Source organism: Palaemon carinicauda, chromosome 1 (assembly GCF_036898095.1).
Source record: "Palaemon carinicauda isolate YSFRI2023 chromosome 1, ASM3689809v2, whole genome shotgun sequence".
Taxonomy (NCBI): domain Eukaryota; kingdom Metazoa; phylum Arthropoda; class Malacostraca; order Decapoda; family Palaemonidae; genus Palaemon; species Palaemon carinicauda.
Window position 1 is genome coordinate 50,377,538 of NC_090725.1, and position 19,088 is coordinate 50,396,625.

General features: G+C 32.3%; 1 protein-coding gene across 1 annotated transcript in view; it reads right to left on the bottom strand.

Annotated features, from left to right (window-relative positions):
• LOC137648183 (uncharacterized) overlaps window positions 1-19,088 on the bottom strand; it is a 72,176-nt gene that overhangs the window by 40,952 nt on the left and 12,136 nt on the right. Inside the window, exon 2 of the mRNA XM_068381113.1 lies at window positions 6,119-6,167. Coding sequence (XP_068237214.1) covers window positions 6,119-6,155 — 37 coding nt within the window. The 5' untranslated portion in view covers window positions 6,156-6,167. The remainder of the gene's footprint in view (window positions 1-6,118; window positions 6,168-19,088) is intronic.

Here is a 19,088-nt window from a genome sequence, read left to right on the forward strand (position 1 = left end):
CCAAAATACCGGGAATTCAACATCAATCCAAAATACCGGGAATTCAATGTCAATCCAAGATGCCTAGAATTCAATGTCAATCAAAAATACCTGGAATTCAATGTTAATCAAATACCTGCGATTCAATGTCAATCCAAAATGCCTGGAATTCAATATCAATCCAAAATATCTTGGATCCAATGTCAATCCAAAATGCCTTGAATTCAATGTCAATCCAAAAAACCTGGAATTCAATGACAATCGAAAATACCTGGAATTCAATTTAAATCCAATATACATGGAATTCAATGTCAATCCAAAATGCCTGGAATTCAATGTCAATCCAAAATGCCTGGAATTCAATGTTAATCCAAAATACTGGTAATTCAATATCAATCTAAAATGCCTAAAATTCAATGTCATTCCAAAATACCTGGAATTCAATGTCAATCCAAAATACTAGGATTTCAATGTCAATTCAAAATACCTGGAATTCAATGTCAATCCAAGAAACCTGGAATTCAATGTCATTGCAAATACCTGAAATTCAATGTCAATCTAAAATACCTGGGATTCAATGTCATTCCAAAACACCTGGAATTCAATGTCAATCCAAAATACCTGAAATGCAATGTCAATTCAATATACCCAGAATTCAATGTCAATCCAAAATACTTGGAATTCAATGTCATTCCTAAATACCTGGAATTCAATGTCAATCCAAAATGCCCGGAATTCAATGTCAATCCAAAATACTTGGAATTCAATGTCAATTCAAAAATACCTGAAATTCAATTTCAATCCAAAATACCTGGAATTCAAGGTCAATCCAAAATGCCTTGAATTCAAGGTCAATCCAAAATATCTAGAATTCAAGGTCAATCCAAAATATCTGGAATTCAATGTCAATCCAAAATACCTTAAATTCGATGTCAATCCAAAATACCCAGAATTCAATGTCAATCCTAAATACTTAGAATTCAATGTCATTCCTGAATACCTGGAAGTCAATGTCAATCCAAAATGCCCGGAATTCATTGTCAATCCAAAATACCTGGAATTCAATGTCAATCCAAAATGCCTGGAATTCAATGTCATTCCAAAACACCTGGAATTCAATGAAAATTCAAAATACCTGGAATTACATGTCATTCCAAAATACATGGAATTCAATGTCAATCCAAAATACCTGGAATTAAATGTTAATCCAAAATAACATTAATTCAATGTCAATCCAAAACGCCTGGAATTCAATGTCAATCCAAAATACCTGGAATTCAATGTCAATCCAAAATACCTGGAATTAAATGTTAATCCAAAATAACATTAATTCAATGTCAATCCAAAATGCCTGGAATTCAATGTCAATCCAAAATACCTGGAATTAAATGTTAATCCAAAATAACATTAATTCAATGTCAATCGAAAATGCCTGGAATTTAAGGTCAATCCAAAATACCTGGAATTCAATATCAATAAAAAATGCCTAGAATTCAACGTCAATCCAAAATACCTGAAATTCAACGTCAATCCAAAATACCTGAAATTCAACGTCAATCCAAAATACCTGGAATTTATGTTAATCCAAAACACCTGGAATTCAATGTCAATCCAAAACGCTTGGAATTCAATGTCAATCCAAAACACCTGGAATTTAATGTCAATCCAAAATGCCTGGAATTCAATGTCAATCCAAAATACCTGGAATTTAATATCAATCCAAAATACCTGAAATTCAACGTCAATCCAAAATACCTGAAATTCAACGTCAATCCAAAATACCTGGAATTTATGTTAATCCAAAATACCTGGAATTCAATGTCAATCCAAAATACCTGGAATTCAATGTTAATCCAAAATGCTGGTAATTCAATGTGAATCCAAAACACTGGGAATTTAATGTCAATCCAAAATGCCTTGAAATCAATGTCAATCCAAAATACCTGGAATTCAATGTCAATCCAAAACGCTGGGAATTCAATGTCAATCCAAAACACCTGGAATTTAATGTCAATCCAAAATGCCTTGAATTTAATGTCAATCCAAAATGCCTGGAATTCAATGTCAATCCAAAATGCCTTGAATTCAACGTCGATCCTAAATACCGGGAATTCAATGTCAATCCAAAATGCCAAGATTTCAATGTTATTCCAAAATGCCTTGGAATTCAATGTTAATCCAAAATGCCTGGAATTCAATGTCAATCCAAAATACTTGGAATTCAATGTCAATCCAAAATGCCGAGAATTTAATGTCAATCCAAAATTCCTGGAATTCAATGTCAATCCAAAACACTTAGAATTCAATGTCAATCCAAAATACCTGGAATTCAATGTCAACCCAAAACACTTAGAATTCAAAGTCAATCCAAAATATTTGGAATTCAATGTCAATTCAATGTCAATCCAAAATACCTGGAATTCAATGTCAACCCAAAACACTTAGAATTCAAAATCAATCCAAAATACCTGGAATTCAACGTCATTCCAAAATACCGGTAATTCAATGTCAATCCAAAAAGCCTGGAATTCAATGTTAATCCAAAATGCCTGGAATTCAATGTTAATCTAAAATGCCTGGAATTCAGTGTCAATCCAAAATACTTGGAATTCAATGTCAATCCAAAATGCCGAGAATTCAATGTCAATCCAAAATGCCTGGAATTCAATGTCAATCCAAAACACTTAGAATTCAATGTCAATTCAAAATACCTGGAATTCAATGTCAACCCAATAACACTTAGAATTCAAAGTCAATCCAAAATACCTGGAATTCAATGTCAATTCAATGTCAATCCAAAATACCTGGAATTCAATGTCAACCCAAAACACTTAGAATTCAAAGTCAATCCAAAATACCTGGAATTCAATGTCAACACAAAACACTTAGAATTCAATGTCAAGCCAAAATACCTGGAATTCAATGTCAATCCAAAATGCCTGGAATTCAATGTCAATCCAAAATGCCTGGCATTCAATGTCAATCCAAAATGTCCGGAATTCAATGTCAATCCAAAATACCTGAAATTCAATGTCAATCCAAAATGCCTGGAATTCAATGTCAATCCAAAATACCTGGAATTCAATGTCAATCCAAAATGTTCGAAATTCAATGTTAATCCAAAATATCTGGAATTCAATGTTAATCCAAAATATCTGGAATTCAATGTTAATCCAAAATACCTGGAATTCAATGTCAATTCAATGTCAATCCAAAATAGCCTACCTGGAATTCAATGTCAACCCAAAACACCTAGAATTCAAAGTCAATCCAAAATACCTGGAATTCAATGTCAACACAAAACACTTAGAATTCAATGTCAAGCCTAAATACCTGGAATTCAATGTCAATCCAAAATGCCTGGAATTCAATGTCAATCCAAAATGTCCGGAATTCAATGTCAATCCAAAATACCTGGAATTCAATGTCAATCCAAAATGCCTGGAATTCAATGTCAATCCAAAATACCTGGAATTCAATGTCAATCCAAAATGTCCGAAATTCAATGTTAATCCAAAATATCTGGAATTCAATGTTAATCCAAAATATCTGGAATTCAATGTTAATCCAAAATATATGGAATTCAATGTCAATCCAAAATGCCTGGAATTCAATGTCAATCCAAAATGCCCGGAATTCAATGTGAAACCAAAATAACTGGAATTCAATGTCAATCCAAAATGCCTGGAATTCAATGTCAATCCAAAATGCCTGGAATTCAATGTCAATCCAAAATGCCTGGAATTCAATGTCAATCCAAAATGCCTGGAATTTAATTTCAATCCAAAATACCTGGAATTCAAGGTCAATCCAAAATACCTGGAATTCAATGTCATACCAAAATACCAATCTCTAAAACGTCACACGGCGACCTCGGTAATTGTTACCAGCTGAGGATTGAGTTATTACAATGAAACTGCGATTTACTCTTGTCTCTTCGACAAAACTTTCCATTATTTGAGAATTATCGTCACTACCAACAACTAACCCTTAACCTATTGGAACCCTCACTGGCGATCTGCGGGACTGGTGTTCGAATCCTTCTCAAACTGGATAGTTTTTTGTTGTGGCTGCAACTTCACCATCCTTGTCATCCAAGGACCTGTGGGGCAGCCTATAGGTCTAACTCCCGAGTCATCAGCAGCTATAATTGCCCGGCCCTCCCTAGTCCTAGCTTGGGTGAAGAGGTGGCTTGGATACTGATTATATGTATATATGATCAGTCTCTAGTGCACTGACATTGTCCCTTGCCTCTGCAATTCCTGAGTGAACTTTAAACCTTAACAGTAAGCTCTCCAGCAACTGAGGTTTTATTTTAATGTTATTGTTCTTAAAATCTTATATATTTCCTTGTTTCTTTCCTCACTGGGCTATTTTCCCAGTTGGAGCCCCTGGCCTTATAGTATTCAGCTTTTCCAACTAGGGATGTAGCTTAGCAAGTAATAATAATAATAATAATGATAATATCAAAATAATAATAATAATAATAATAATAATAATAATAATAATAATAATAATAATAATAATAGCGTTCCCTGACCATCTTGAGGAAAAACTGGAGTCGTACAGTTCTGGCATTATGGTTGGAATATTACAAACTCTGGCAACTGCTTGACAATTAAGCCAATAATTTTGAATCCTAAAGAAAAAGAACTATTATGTGATCTGTCCTATATGAAATGCACAATAGTTCAGGGATAAATGAGAGAGAGAGAGAGAGAGAGAGAGAGAGAGAGAGAGAGAGAGAGAGAGAGAGAGAGAGAGAGAGAGAGAGAGAGAGAGAGAGAGAGAGAGAGTGTGTGTGCAGTAAATTCTACTCAATATTCACTTACCAAAATGAGGTAACTTCTACTCAATATTCACCTACCCATTTCCATGACAAATGAAACTTTATATAATAATGATAATGATTCACAAAATTGAAATGAAAATTCTGAGTTATTTCATCAACATTAAAACCATGAGAATAAAATGCTTCAATATAATTTAAACAATTTCAAAATTGTATAGTAATAAATTGCGCTATTTTGGTAAATTTTATTGACACGAACCTTTCCAAATCGTAGTAATAAAGGACCCCAGAACAATTACGAAACTGATTCTATGAGAAAATGAATATAGAAGACTAGACCTTATTTAATGAATTTATGGAAAGAGTTTTAAAGAATAAGGGATAATAGAACACTCAACTTTATATGATCATCAATCTCACTACCATTAGTAAGAATTTAACATTACTAGGAACAAAAATCTGGTGGGAGATGAGCAGGCAATGTTGACAAATCCTGAATCATGACCCAAGTCATTCCTCTTTGAGTAGAATAAGTTTTTTTTTTTTTTATGTAATACCACGATGAAAATAATGACAGGATCGAGTTAGATCACAATGACAAATGAAAAGGGGTTAACTCGATTTTCCCACATAATTTTTGGAGCCTTTGTAAGTTGGTTGGGACCGACCGGGTCAGTAATCAAGATGTGAACAAACACAAGGACTAAGGCTAATGTAAGGTTCCCTACCTACCCTAACCTAGGAGCCGTATCCTTATGACCCACACTCTGCGACTGCTGCATCCTTACCTTAAGACTAAGTCTCAACACTGAGTTTGCTTCCCCACCGACTTCACTCTTGGCAAGCTAACACTAACTCATAATATTTCGGAAATCGTAAAACTATAGATTCATATCATCGTATTTCAGACAAGGATAAACAACATTTTCCCGACAAAGAAAATCAAATTGACAAGTAATGGGTAAGTTTACGCTTGTCCCAATAAACTACATACACCTCCAAGTTTCTTTCACTTTCTCATTCACTCTCATGATCTCGGGATTATCTTAAGAAAAATGCCAGACGAACAATTCCCCACCTATATTGTTTATAACTCTTCTCGTTGTCATATGAAATCACAGGAAAAAAAAATATATACTTAACATTTTTTAATTTCAATCAGTTACAGATGGCTAAAATAGTCATTGCTGTCCGTTCACTAATATAATCAAAGATAAGTAAATCATCACCCCAAAATGAAAACTGCATTTCAACCCAATGCCTTATAACGAGAGAGAGAGAGAGAGAGAGAGAGAGAGAGAGAGAGAGAGAGAGAGAGAGAGAGAGAGAGAGAGAGAGAGAATTTACCTTCCTCCATTCCTTCATCCTCTGGATTTGAAGTCATTCTCGGACCGGCCTGAAAGAAGAGAAAATATTCAAAGTAAATTTTTTTTTGTCCGTTTACAAACACTTAATAAATTAAACAATTATACCTTGCTTATATATGAATATATATATACATACCCACACACACTCCCTCTACATAATGTGATATATATATATATATATATATATATATATATATATATAAACACACGCACGCACGCACACACACACACACACATATATATATATATATATATATATATATATATAATATATATATATATATATATATATATATATATATATATATATATATATATATATATATATATATATAATGAATAGACAATGTCTTTCCCTCCGGCCAGACTGACCAACAGATAGTTTTCGATTTTTTAACGCCACTAAGTCATTGCCTATTCACTATAAACGTCGAGTAACATGCCAAAGTAACACACACACACACACACACACACACACACATATATATATATATATATATATATATATATATATATATATCCGAAGTATCATTTGATATCCATGGTTTTCTCCATGTAACTGTATGTCCCAAAACTTCACTAACAACTGGCTGATAAATGTTCGTAATATCACACCATTTTTCAATAATTGTCTGCTCTTCGTCTCTTAAAGTCTCTAAGACTGCAAATCGAATCCTACATTCAATTGCTAAGGTTTCTCCGTGCTCATTTTCTAGAAGCTTAGTTGTATCAAACCTAGGTATTCTATCTACATTTTTGTTGGGTGCTTTCAGTTTCAATCTCAGTGTAGCAATGGGGAGCTGGTGATCACTGCCAATATCTGTACCTCTATAGCTTCTTACATTTCTCTGAGTCCTCCTTCTCTCTTCATCAATGGCTATGTGATCTATTTGGTTTTTGTAATTGCCACATGGTGAAGTTCATGTACAGTATATTTGTGGATGTCCTTGTGCTGGAAGAGAGTACCTACTCAACTTATAATTCCCAATTTTATGGGCAGATATTTACATGACAAATGCAATGCTAGAATCATAAAGCATTAAATCCCACTAGCAAGAGAAAGAACCAAATAGAAGTGTATAATTATATGGCAATAATGTGTATTGTTTCTGAGTATTATATTTTATTAGTCTAATCACAGCAGCTTTGAAACACTTCTTGGAGAGTGCTCGTTTTGCTAAAGTGAGAACGACAAAGATGAAAATAATAATAAACTAAAATTATGTAATGAAAAGGGGGCTCTTTCTTTCATTTACCCTTCGTAAAATATCAAAATTCAATGAGTGCACATAAAATTTACATATCAAACGGGAGAATATGAAAAAAAAAAAAAAAAAAAAAAACATTAACTAGGACTAACGAAAGGAAATTAGCCAATAATAGATAGAAAACTTTTTCTGACAATATTCAAAAGCCAATATTAAACAGCGTTGAATAGCCTACATTTTATGTAATAATAAAAAACCATTAATATTTTTCGTCCTTTTCTTTTACTAACCAATAATCTCGAGTTCAAAGAATACTAAGAGTAACCCAAATTCCACGACGAATTCTTGAGAGATCTATCACTAAAAGAAAAGTAATGGTTCATTTTCTCAAAACCTGTATTCAATGTATTTTGCTTCCAAGTTGGTTAAAGTAATGACCGTAAATATCTCCTCTATATAATAGAGCCAGTCTCTCTCTCTCTCTCTCTCTCTCTCTCTCTCTCTCTCTCTCTCTCTCTCTCTCTCTCTCTCTCTCTCTCTCTCTCATATATAAATATATATATATATATATATATATATATATATATATATATATATATATATATATACATATATATATAGGCTATATGTATAGGCTATATGTATAGGCTATATGTATATATATATATATATACAAATATATGTATATATACAAATATATATGTATTTATATGTATATATATAATTATATATATATATATATATATATATATATATATATATATATATATATATATATATATATATACTGTATATGTATATACTGTATGTATGTATGTATATATATACATATATATACTGTATATATATACATATATATACACACATATATATACTGTATATATATATATATATATATATATATATATATATATATATATCTATATATATCTTTCTCGGTCACGTCCAGCAGCACTGCCAGACCAATATTACTCGGTCTCTCCCGTCCCTCGGGAAGGGGTGAGTGGAGTAATCATACCCTGGTGTGTGTGTGTGGGGAGGGGGTTTACCCTGTGAGCCTTTCTATCTAAATATTCCGCTGTCATTTTTGACGGGTCACGTACACTAGTAATAAAAGTGCTAGAGATACCTTAGGTAAAAATTATGTAAATTATGTAAAACACTAAAGTAAATAAAAGCATTGGTAAGTTTATTCATTCAATAAAAGATGTATAATGTCCTCAAGAATGGACAATTTAATGCGTTTTTAAAATTCCGTTTACAGAAAAGGAAAGTGGTATATATATATATATATATATATATATATATATATATATATATATATATATATATATATATATATATATATTATATACTCTGTATATATATAGCCTACGCTTTATCAAGGTCTAACGGGGTTGACACTTTAAAAGTCACAATTATAGTTTTTCTGAAGAAAAAAAATCTGTAAAATCTAAATTCTAGGGCTGATCATGGAAACACACTCTTAGGTAGATTAAGATAGATGTTAGAATTATCAATTACACATTGACCCACTAGAATAAAATTGACTGAGGATGCCTGCACTATTGTTATTATTATTATCATTATTATTATTATTACAAGCTAAGCTACAATCCTACTTAGAAAATGAGGATACTATAAGCCCAAGGGTTGGTTCCAACATGGAAATAAAGAAGAGCGAGGAAAGGAAATAAAGAAATAAACATTTTAAGAACAGCAACAACATTCAAACAAATCTTTCATATATAAACTATGAAGAGCCTTATATCTGTCGCTTCAACATGAAAATATTCAGTAAAAGTCAACGTGAAATCATGACAGCTGAACAGAATAAGGTATGCTGATAGGCCTAGTCTTGGTAACTATTTCCTCTTTAGGTTGTAAGAGTTTCTATATAAACATCAATTAATAGTATTATATAAAACAAACACCACGGTAATTTTAAGATGAAAAGATCAAACTGACATAAAAAGATTAAATCAATATTCAAATAACCGTATACAAATGCATGGAATGGTTTAAATGTCATCTCAAGAAATAGGCTAACGGAGGCCTAATGCAACATACAGCTGTTGCCAATATTGTATGAACTTTCAAAAAAGTAAGTTCGGAGTAAAGTTAACATAGTTTTGTTAAAATTTCCACAATAAAACAATTTAGCACAACATTATAAATTACATATAATGTCAGGAAACTGGGAGCATGCCGCAATATTAGTCTAGCCATCCAAACCCTCTTCACTAAATCACAAAATTTTTTTATTCAAATATTCAATATCACTACCAGTTTTGATACCTCAGCAACGTCATAACACGGAAATAGTCCCATATTCACTGTTTCCACTACTTGATCAAAATAACTCGACAATAATCATTGAAGTACATGTATTGAAATCAAAACCATTACCTATTCTAAAGTATGAACATAAATGGTTAAAAATAAAGTTTTCATAATTAAACGTTACAGCTAGGCAAGTAGCCTACATTGGAAAATTAGTCTAGTTGAAAACTTTTTAAAGGAACAGCTCCGAAACCGTATTATAATATATATCACCACTGATTTATAAAAGAATTATTTACAAATTGTAAAAGGGTGACTGTATCTACAATTCATAATTTTACTGTTGCCTTCACGAAATCTATAACGATTAATATAAAGAACGCACAGACTATTTGAATCAAATCTAGAGGTGGCTCTACCGTGCATTATCACGTTGGCACCATGACAGCTCGTGTTAGTAAAATCAGGATTTATTTCAAAATTATACAGTATATTCTCGGGAAAATACACGCAAGAATAAAAGTATTTCCATAATAAAATCCTAATCTGATCTTACCTTAGAACTTTATAGAGCCAGCCATTTTTACTGAGCAACTGATATGAAAGTGGCAACATCGTAACGAACTGCGGAAAGGGGAAACCTCAACGAACCACCACCAACTCGCTCTGGATGGGGGAGTTGGGGGGAGGCCCAGCAGGACGAGCTACTAAAGTTCAAAATTGCAAAGAACGTATTTTATGTTGAAACGGCAAACATAAAGCTCTTTTTTTTTTTTTAGTTTATTTATTAGAGAATCATTCTAATGTTGTTACTTTTCTTGAAATTATTTCTATTGTACCTTATCAATTTCCTTATTCCCTTTCCTCAATGGGCTATTTATTTCTGTTGAAGCCATTGGGTTTATAGCATCCTGCTTTTCTAACTAAGGTTGTAGCTTAGCTATTAATAATAATAATAATAATAATAATAATAATAAATGCCAAAGAAAACATGAACATGCCTCATATGCACACGAACTAGAATGATGGTACTAAACTAGTAACAACTGACAGACCAATTGCCATTGACAATTATATTGCTATCACAACCACACCAATTATAGACGTCTTTATAGCCATTTGAGTCATACACAAAACTAACATGAGAATATTTTTTTTTTCATTTAATATCAAACCAATCTCTCGATAATACCCTTAATCAAAATAACAAAATATCTTACGCACAGAAACCACTTCTTTTTGTGGAAATAATTTCGTTAACTACGGTCCACATAAGCGAAAAGTATTTTTCCTCGTTTATCAAACGGAAATATTCAATATATAATCCAACGAATCTTGTTATATCAATGCAGTACTATGCTAAGGAGATCATTCATTTCATAGCATCTCGAGTTCCCTTCACTAGACGCATGGAAATGACTAGGAAAAAAATACACAAAAATTGCTTCCAACAATGAAATTTCAATCATAACCCATTATAAAAATTTACCTAAACTTGAAAAAAAAAAAACACACGTTTATCCCCTTTTGCCAAACCTCTGGGATATTCTTCACGTTCGTAATATTTCCAAAGCTATAAGTCTTTTACTTTTCCCTTTTCACTGTAGTCCATAAAGTTTTAGTCTTCTATTTATAGACATGGGCCAGATAAAGATAATTCTTATCTATTTTTACTGTTATGTATAGAAATGTATTATACAAATCTCCACGGGACTAATTAAATAAAAAAATCGTCACAGCAACTCCTGTAAAATGAGCATTGGAAAAATTCTAGCCTCGGGACCATGGTCCTCCACTGTCTTCTTGAGTTAGAGATCATTGCTTGAGGGTACACTTGGGCACAATATTCAATCTTGTTTCTCTTTTTCGTGTTATTTTGAAGGTGTTATCCTCTTGTTATTTTCAAGTTATTATAGTTTATATATGAAAGATTTATTTTAATGTTATTATTCTTAAACTTCTGTAGTTTTTTCTTAATTCCTTTCCTCGTTGGGCTATTTTCCGTTGGAACCTTTAGGCTTATAGTATCCTGCTTTTCCAACTAAGGTTGTAGCTTAACAACAACAACAACAACAACAACAACAACAACAACAACAATAATAATAATTTTAATAAAAGAATTTCAAAATATCCAATACTACGAGACATCTTCCGTAGATAAAAAAAAGCGCAAAAACTTAGCCAAACTAACTGTACTGTGTTCTATAAATTAACAGCACAGGGCATGGAGAAAGAATCAAAATGAAGAGGAAAAACCTACAAACCTAGACGGCGTTAAATTCTAAATATGATTGTAAGAATGCTCTGCCAAGACGTTTGACAAAGTCTTACAAGACACCTTAGAGGCTTAGAATGTAATAAGTCCTACTGTTATTCAAGGGCAGTTAATAATGACATCAAAATAAAATATACCAACATAGGTGTAATTAAATTTGAATTACATGAAGCACCAGGTTTGGAAAGTTATATTGGTATGTAATCTTTTAGTCTACATGACAAGATTTCTATAGAAACTCTATACTTCGTTTCAGCTTTAACGTCATATATTTCTTATATATCTTTTCTCCATGATGATGGGTCAAACCTAAAAAAAATTACCTTTTTTCCCTAACTCAGGGCGTATTTTTCTAAACTATAACAATATTGCAGGTTATTTTGCACAGCTCACAAAGATATTGAGATATAACGGAATAGCGTTGCTAAGCAAAATACAGTACGTTAAATTGCACAATTAAACTTTATGAAATAATCTTTCACCTGAACAACTCGTGGAAAGGAAAGCACAGCAGAGGCCAAGAAAAGATTATTATATTTTTTATTTTACTGTATTTAATGTTTGTTACTAAAGCGAATGTTTGGTTTAAAACGACGATATGCTGTCTAGTATATACTATCACACAACTTTCTTTATTATTATTATTATTATTATTATTATTATTATTATCATTATTATTATTATTATTATTATTACTTGCTAAGCTACAACCCTAGTTGGAAAAGCAGGATGGTATAAGCCCGGGGACCACAACAAGGAAAATAGCCCAGTGAGTAAAGGAACGGAAAAATAGAGTATTTCAAGAACAGTAACAACATTAAAATAAATATTTCCTAAATAAACGATAAAAACTTTAACAAAACAAGAGGAAGAGAAATCAGATAGAATAGTGTGCCCGGTGTACCCTCAAGCAAGAGAACGGAACTTGGGAAGTGAAAGTTCTGAAAGAAACGTTTGAAACCCTCATCGAGATGCAACTATTTGCTTGTTTATGAATGGAATAAATAATTGTGAATATGAAAACCTACCCGAAAAGAAACTACTCCTAAGCAATCTTTGAGTTCTGAAACTTTCCCAAGACATAAACAATGGGTTTTGTAAACGTCAAAATGTTTTCTTTACAGTTTTATTACCATTGTGGTAGTAAAACTATAAAAAGATTAATCATATAATTTGTATTATAGAATTGAATTAGATATCACATCTTTAAGAAATGTCATACTGACTACGTTGCCCAAATGGTGTTTTACTAAGTAGTAGTACTACTTAAAAAAAAAAAAATGTATCGTTTAATTTAGATGCCAACCTCAGTTTTAATCGTAAATGGAAGTAAATTGGACCGACATCTAATCCAGTTCCACAGTCCATCCACACCACAGATAACATTATGCTCTATTAGAGAAAATGCTCCAATAACAGGTATATTGAAGCGTGTCAAAGCCATGATATCAGAGGAGTTAACGCACCACAATTGAGCTAAAAGACCCTTCAACAAGCTAAAAGTTAATATATATATATATATATATATATATATATATATAACTTCCTCGGAACTTCAACCTAAATGTAACAACTAAAACAATACCAAAATAGGACTACAGATCGTCAGGACATGCAAATATAGCAATAGCATTGTAGGCCTATGGGTCTTGCACGAGTACATGAAAAAAAATTCCAATAAGCAAATAGGAATCAAGCTTTTTATTTTATTGCTAATTTGATACACTAATAGTCTGTGCAAAAGGTCCCGTGAATTTAAAGTTGGCAATGTGCCAAGTTTGGAAGGCGACTGAGCACCAGGTCTCACGCCTCACGTATGCTTGCTTGCCTCAAAGTGAGGGCTAAGCATAAATACTGTCTTAATTCCATCAATAGTTATAACTATATCATCTTTTCATAAGACGTTTTAATATCAAAGTTAGAACTTTAAAGACTTACATAAAACTTGTATATTGACATAATGTTAACGGTCGATTATATAAAAAGGACTATTTATGGACTTACAGAAAACTTATATATTGACATAATGTTAACGGTCGATTATATAAAAAGGACTATTTATGGCACCGTAGGCTATACCCATGAAGCAAAATTTACGTTTCCAAAATTTGTTCTAAAGTATTTCTTTACAACCTAACACATGCCCATAGTTAGCTAACTTTTAATTAAATCTATTGCTAACGTAACATGCCTGTACCAATAATGGTTGCGTCATACTAAATGAAAGACCAAATTTTTATTTTTTTTTATCTATTTACTTTTATTGGAATTGTGTCTTTCTAGCGTCATCTAGCCGCCTAACCTCAGTAGACGATGAAGTTCCGAGGCCTCTTCTGTGCTTATCAAGGTGAGACGTGGTCTCGTTCTTTAAAACAATAAGTTTAAAATCGTCAAAAAAATTATAACACTGCGAAAAAGTTTACAAAATAAGAAGTATTGATATTATCACTTTTCGTGGTTATAACAGAATTAATTGCTGATGATACTGATCCTCGTGGCTACAAAAACTTTTTATATTTTTCGTTTACAACTCAAAATGAATTACTCAGTGGGCGTCATATGCGTATGCATATAAAACTCGATTCTTCAGTGCGCCAGTCTTTTTTTTTTCTTTCTTTTTTTGCTAGTGATGGGACGAGATAAGACCACATATTGAAATAATTAGCAAATAAATTTTACGGCAGCTGTCAGACAACGGAACTGACATAAAAAACACTCATGAGCAGGGAGTGGAACCCCAATATACATAGGCCTATTGGACCGTTTATATCGTCTTTCAAAACGACGTGCTAAACCCTTTCTCTTCTCTCCAATAATTTTGAATTATGGAACTTCTCACTAACATACTGCCGTCATTTCTTTCTACTTGACTGATACACCTCAATAGTTAAACATGCTGATGACCCATATAGACTATTCGAAATTAGTGTAAATCATACTGTAGGAGGAAGAACGTTTTGTTATGCTGCACCGAGACTCTTCAACGACCTTCCACTTGATGTCAAGAATAGCAAAAATGTGGCAGCTTTCAAGAAAAACCTGAAGACTTTTCTGTTTGGAAAGTGTTATAATAGTGATCTGAAAACTATTATGACTGAATACAAATGCTAGCGAATAACTGAAAAGATACAGAGCAAAATATAAACTGGAAAGAAATTACTTTCACACACCAAGGCCCGCCTGAACAGTAGTGTCTGATGGAGGGCGAGAAATAAACCTCTAAAAGTAAAAGCAAACGTAAGTAGTGTTCCAGTCCAACCTTTTACAGACGGTGACTTTGTGACCTTCATAACCACTTCGAGACTCCACCTTTCATAGCCAAAGAATTCTTCTTACACTTGTCAATTAGTGTTAGAAAAACAACCTCTTAAAATATTACCATTTAAGCTCACCCTAAAGAAAAGCCTACTTGTCATTTTTCGGCAACTCACACCAGAATCCCAGAAACCTTGAACTGATAACTTTCTAGACGCTGATATTCCTTTGGACGAAATGTATATATTTCTACCGATATTCTTTTTTCAGAGTAAAAATAATAAACAATTACATGAATACGAACTAAAGAAAATTATATTTTATCCCCATTGCTCTCGTCATAACGGCAGTAAAGATACGAAAATAAATGGATTCTCCTCGCTAGATATAGAATCAAACGTAAATATGCATAGCTCTTGGGGAGTTAAACTGCTTAGTTTGTCCACATAGTCTTACATAGAGTTCACACACACATTATATATATATATATATATATATATATATATATATATATATATATATATATATATATATATATATATATATATATGTATTATACTGTATATAAGTACTCTAGTCTTACACTACCAGCTTTCTTACTTATATAATGTCATGATTCAAAAAGGAAACGGATACTTTTCGATAAATTTTCAGATCACCTGCCTTTTCAACCTCAATGCTTTTTTTTCTGCCAAAACAAACACATTGTGTATGTAAAGCTACACACATTGTTTCTGACAAAACGCAGGATTTTCTGTGTTTAAAACTACAATAGGTTTGTCATAACAATTTATGTGCAAAACTCAACTACTGTAGGTACATCAAATATAACTAAAAAAGAAAGAATATATTAATGATTTCATGAAGAAACTGGGGATTTTCTTGTTTTCCAAGTGCTTTGATTATGTGGATTAGGCAATAAACACGCAATAGGCTGTGATACACTAAATACCTGAAAAATGTATACGATAAACAGATCTCGTAGGTCCTGTGTGATAGGACCAGGAAAACAGCCGTTAAAGTAAAGTAAGGATAAGACATAGAATGTTAATATTCAACCATGAATCAGTTTTAGATATAAAAAAAAACCGAAGAATACATATTATATTACTTATCGGCCTATCCAAATCCAAAGTATTGCTTTCCTTAATTTAAATATTTAGGAACTATAATCTCTAATATTGGATCTTTAGAATTTGAGTTTAATGAAAGATTGAAAAAAAAAGCATATAAGACAATGGCTAGGTTAAGTAAAATTTGGAAATCAAATCACCTTAAATTACATATAAAAATCAGGCAATATACCAGTTTAGTGTGATCAAGTGTTACTGTAAGGACATGAGATGTGGTATGACAATGAAACAATATCCAACAGATTTTGTAGATTTGAGAACAATGCCATCGGAGGAATATTGGGAGGTAATGGCAGGAAAGGAATAGAAATGAAACTATAAGAGATTACTCGAGTGCCATATGTGCATGAGATCATGATGAGGGGCAGATGAAGATGGTTTGGCCAATCTCTTCGCACTCCCAAAGACATTAGTTCACCAAACTTTCAATTGGGCTCCACAAGACACTAGAAGAGTTGTAAAACCCAGGACTACATGGCTGAGGACTATGAAGCGTGAAGTGGGAGAGGATGAATGAGAAGTTTAAAAAGCTCAAGACAGACGACTGACGAAACCGAACCGAGGCCCTTAAAGTCAATAGGTGCATGAGATGACGGTGATGATAATGATAATGATGGTGATGATAATAATGATGATGAATAGACAGAAATAAGAAATAGCTTCAGTTTTACAACTTTTAGTTCGATAGCTTTCTTACTGAAAGCTAAAACGGAATTTGAACAGATTAGTTAAAAAGATTCCCTAACATGATACACAGTAATCATGTGCTTCAATATGACGATATTGAAGATTTGAAAACAGGAATCAAATATGTTGTGTAATGGGGTTGAACTTCTCAAGATACAAGGCAGGATAATAAACATTGGACATTGGCAGGACATATAATGGGAATGACAAATAATAGATGGACAAAAGGAATGCCAGATGGGTTCCTAGAGATTGCAAACGAAGCAGGGGAAGGAAGAGAAGGCGATGGGTTGATAAGCTAAGAAAATTTATACGTAGGCCTACAGACTGGCATAGAAAAACCATAAACAGGCGGGAAAGGGGTGACATGTCTGAGGCCTTTGACTTGCAGTGGACTATCAACGGCTTGGCTATGGTTTTATATATATACAGTATATATATGTATATATATATATATATATATATATATATATATATATATATATATATAGCCTACGCTTTATCAAGGTCTAACGGGGATAACACTTTAAAAGTCACAATTAGTTTTTCTGAAAAAAAAAAATCTATAAAATCTCAATTCTAGGGCTATGTGATTTTGATTCTAAGAAAAAGGGCCATCGTTAACAAAACAGAGAGGAAATGTCAGTATGGTGAGGATCTAGTAAAAGTAACATGAAAGATATATGAAAAAAAAATAGGTTTAACTAAATATAAGCTGATCATGGAAACAGACTCTCTTAGGTAGATTAAAATAGATGTTAGAATTATCAATTACAAATTGACCCACTAGAATAAAATTGACTGAGGATGCCTGCACTGTTATTATTATTATTATTATTATTATTATTATTATTATTATTATTACAAGCTAAGCTAAAACTCTACTTAGAAAATGATGATACTATAAGCCCAAGGGTTCCAACATGGGAATAAAGAAGAGTGAGGAAAGGAAATAAAGAAATAAACATTCTAAGAACAGCAACAACATTCAAATAGATCTTTCATATATAAACCATGAAGAGCCTTATATCAGTCGCTTCAACATGAAAATATTCAGCAAAAGTCAACGTGAAATCATGACAGCTGAACAGAATAAGCTATGCTGATAGGCCTAGTCTTAGTAACTATTTCCTCTTTAGGTTGTAAGAGTTTCTATATAAACATCAATTAATAGTATTATATAAAACAAACACCACGGTAATTTTAAGATGAAAAGATCAAACTAACATAAAAAGATTAAATCAATATTTAAATAACCGTATACAAATGCATGGAATGGTTTAAATGTCATCTCGAGAAATAGGCTAACGGAGGCCTAATGCAAAATACAACTGTTGCCAATATTGTATGCACTTTCAAAAAAGAAAGTTCGAAGTAAAGTTAACATAGTTTTGTTAAAATTTCCACAATAAAACAATTTAGCACAGCATTATAAATTACATATAATGTCAGGAAACTGGGAGCATGCCGCAATATTAGTCTAGCCATCCAAACCTTCTTCAATACAATCACAACATATTTTTCTATTCAATTATTCAATATCACTACCAGTTTAGATACCTCAGCAACGTCATAACACGGAAATAGTCCCATATTCACTGTTTCCACTACTTGATCAAAATAACTCGACAATAATCATTCAAGTACATGTATTGAAATAAAAACCATTACCTGTTCTAAAGTATGAACATAAATGTTTAAAAATAAAGTGTTCATAATCAAACGTTACAGCTAGGCAAGTAGCCTACACTTTGCATTGGAAAATGAGTCTAGTTGAAAACTTTCTAAAGGAACAGCTCCCCCACCGTATTATAATATATATCACCACTGATTTATAAAATAATTATTTGCATATTTTACGGTGATTGTATCCCCCATTCATAACCTCACAATTGCCATCTCGATATCTATTATGATCATTAAAGAGAGCACACTGTGACTAGTTGAATCAAATCTAGAGGTTTCTCTTCCGCCCGTTATTATATTGACACAAAATGTCTCAATAAAATTGGGATATATTTGAAAGTTGTACAGCAAACTCTCAGAAAAAAAAATACACACAAGAATTAAAGTATTATCATAATGAAAACCTAATCTAATCTTACCGTA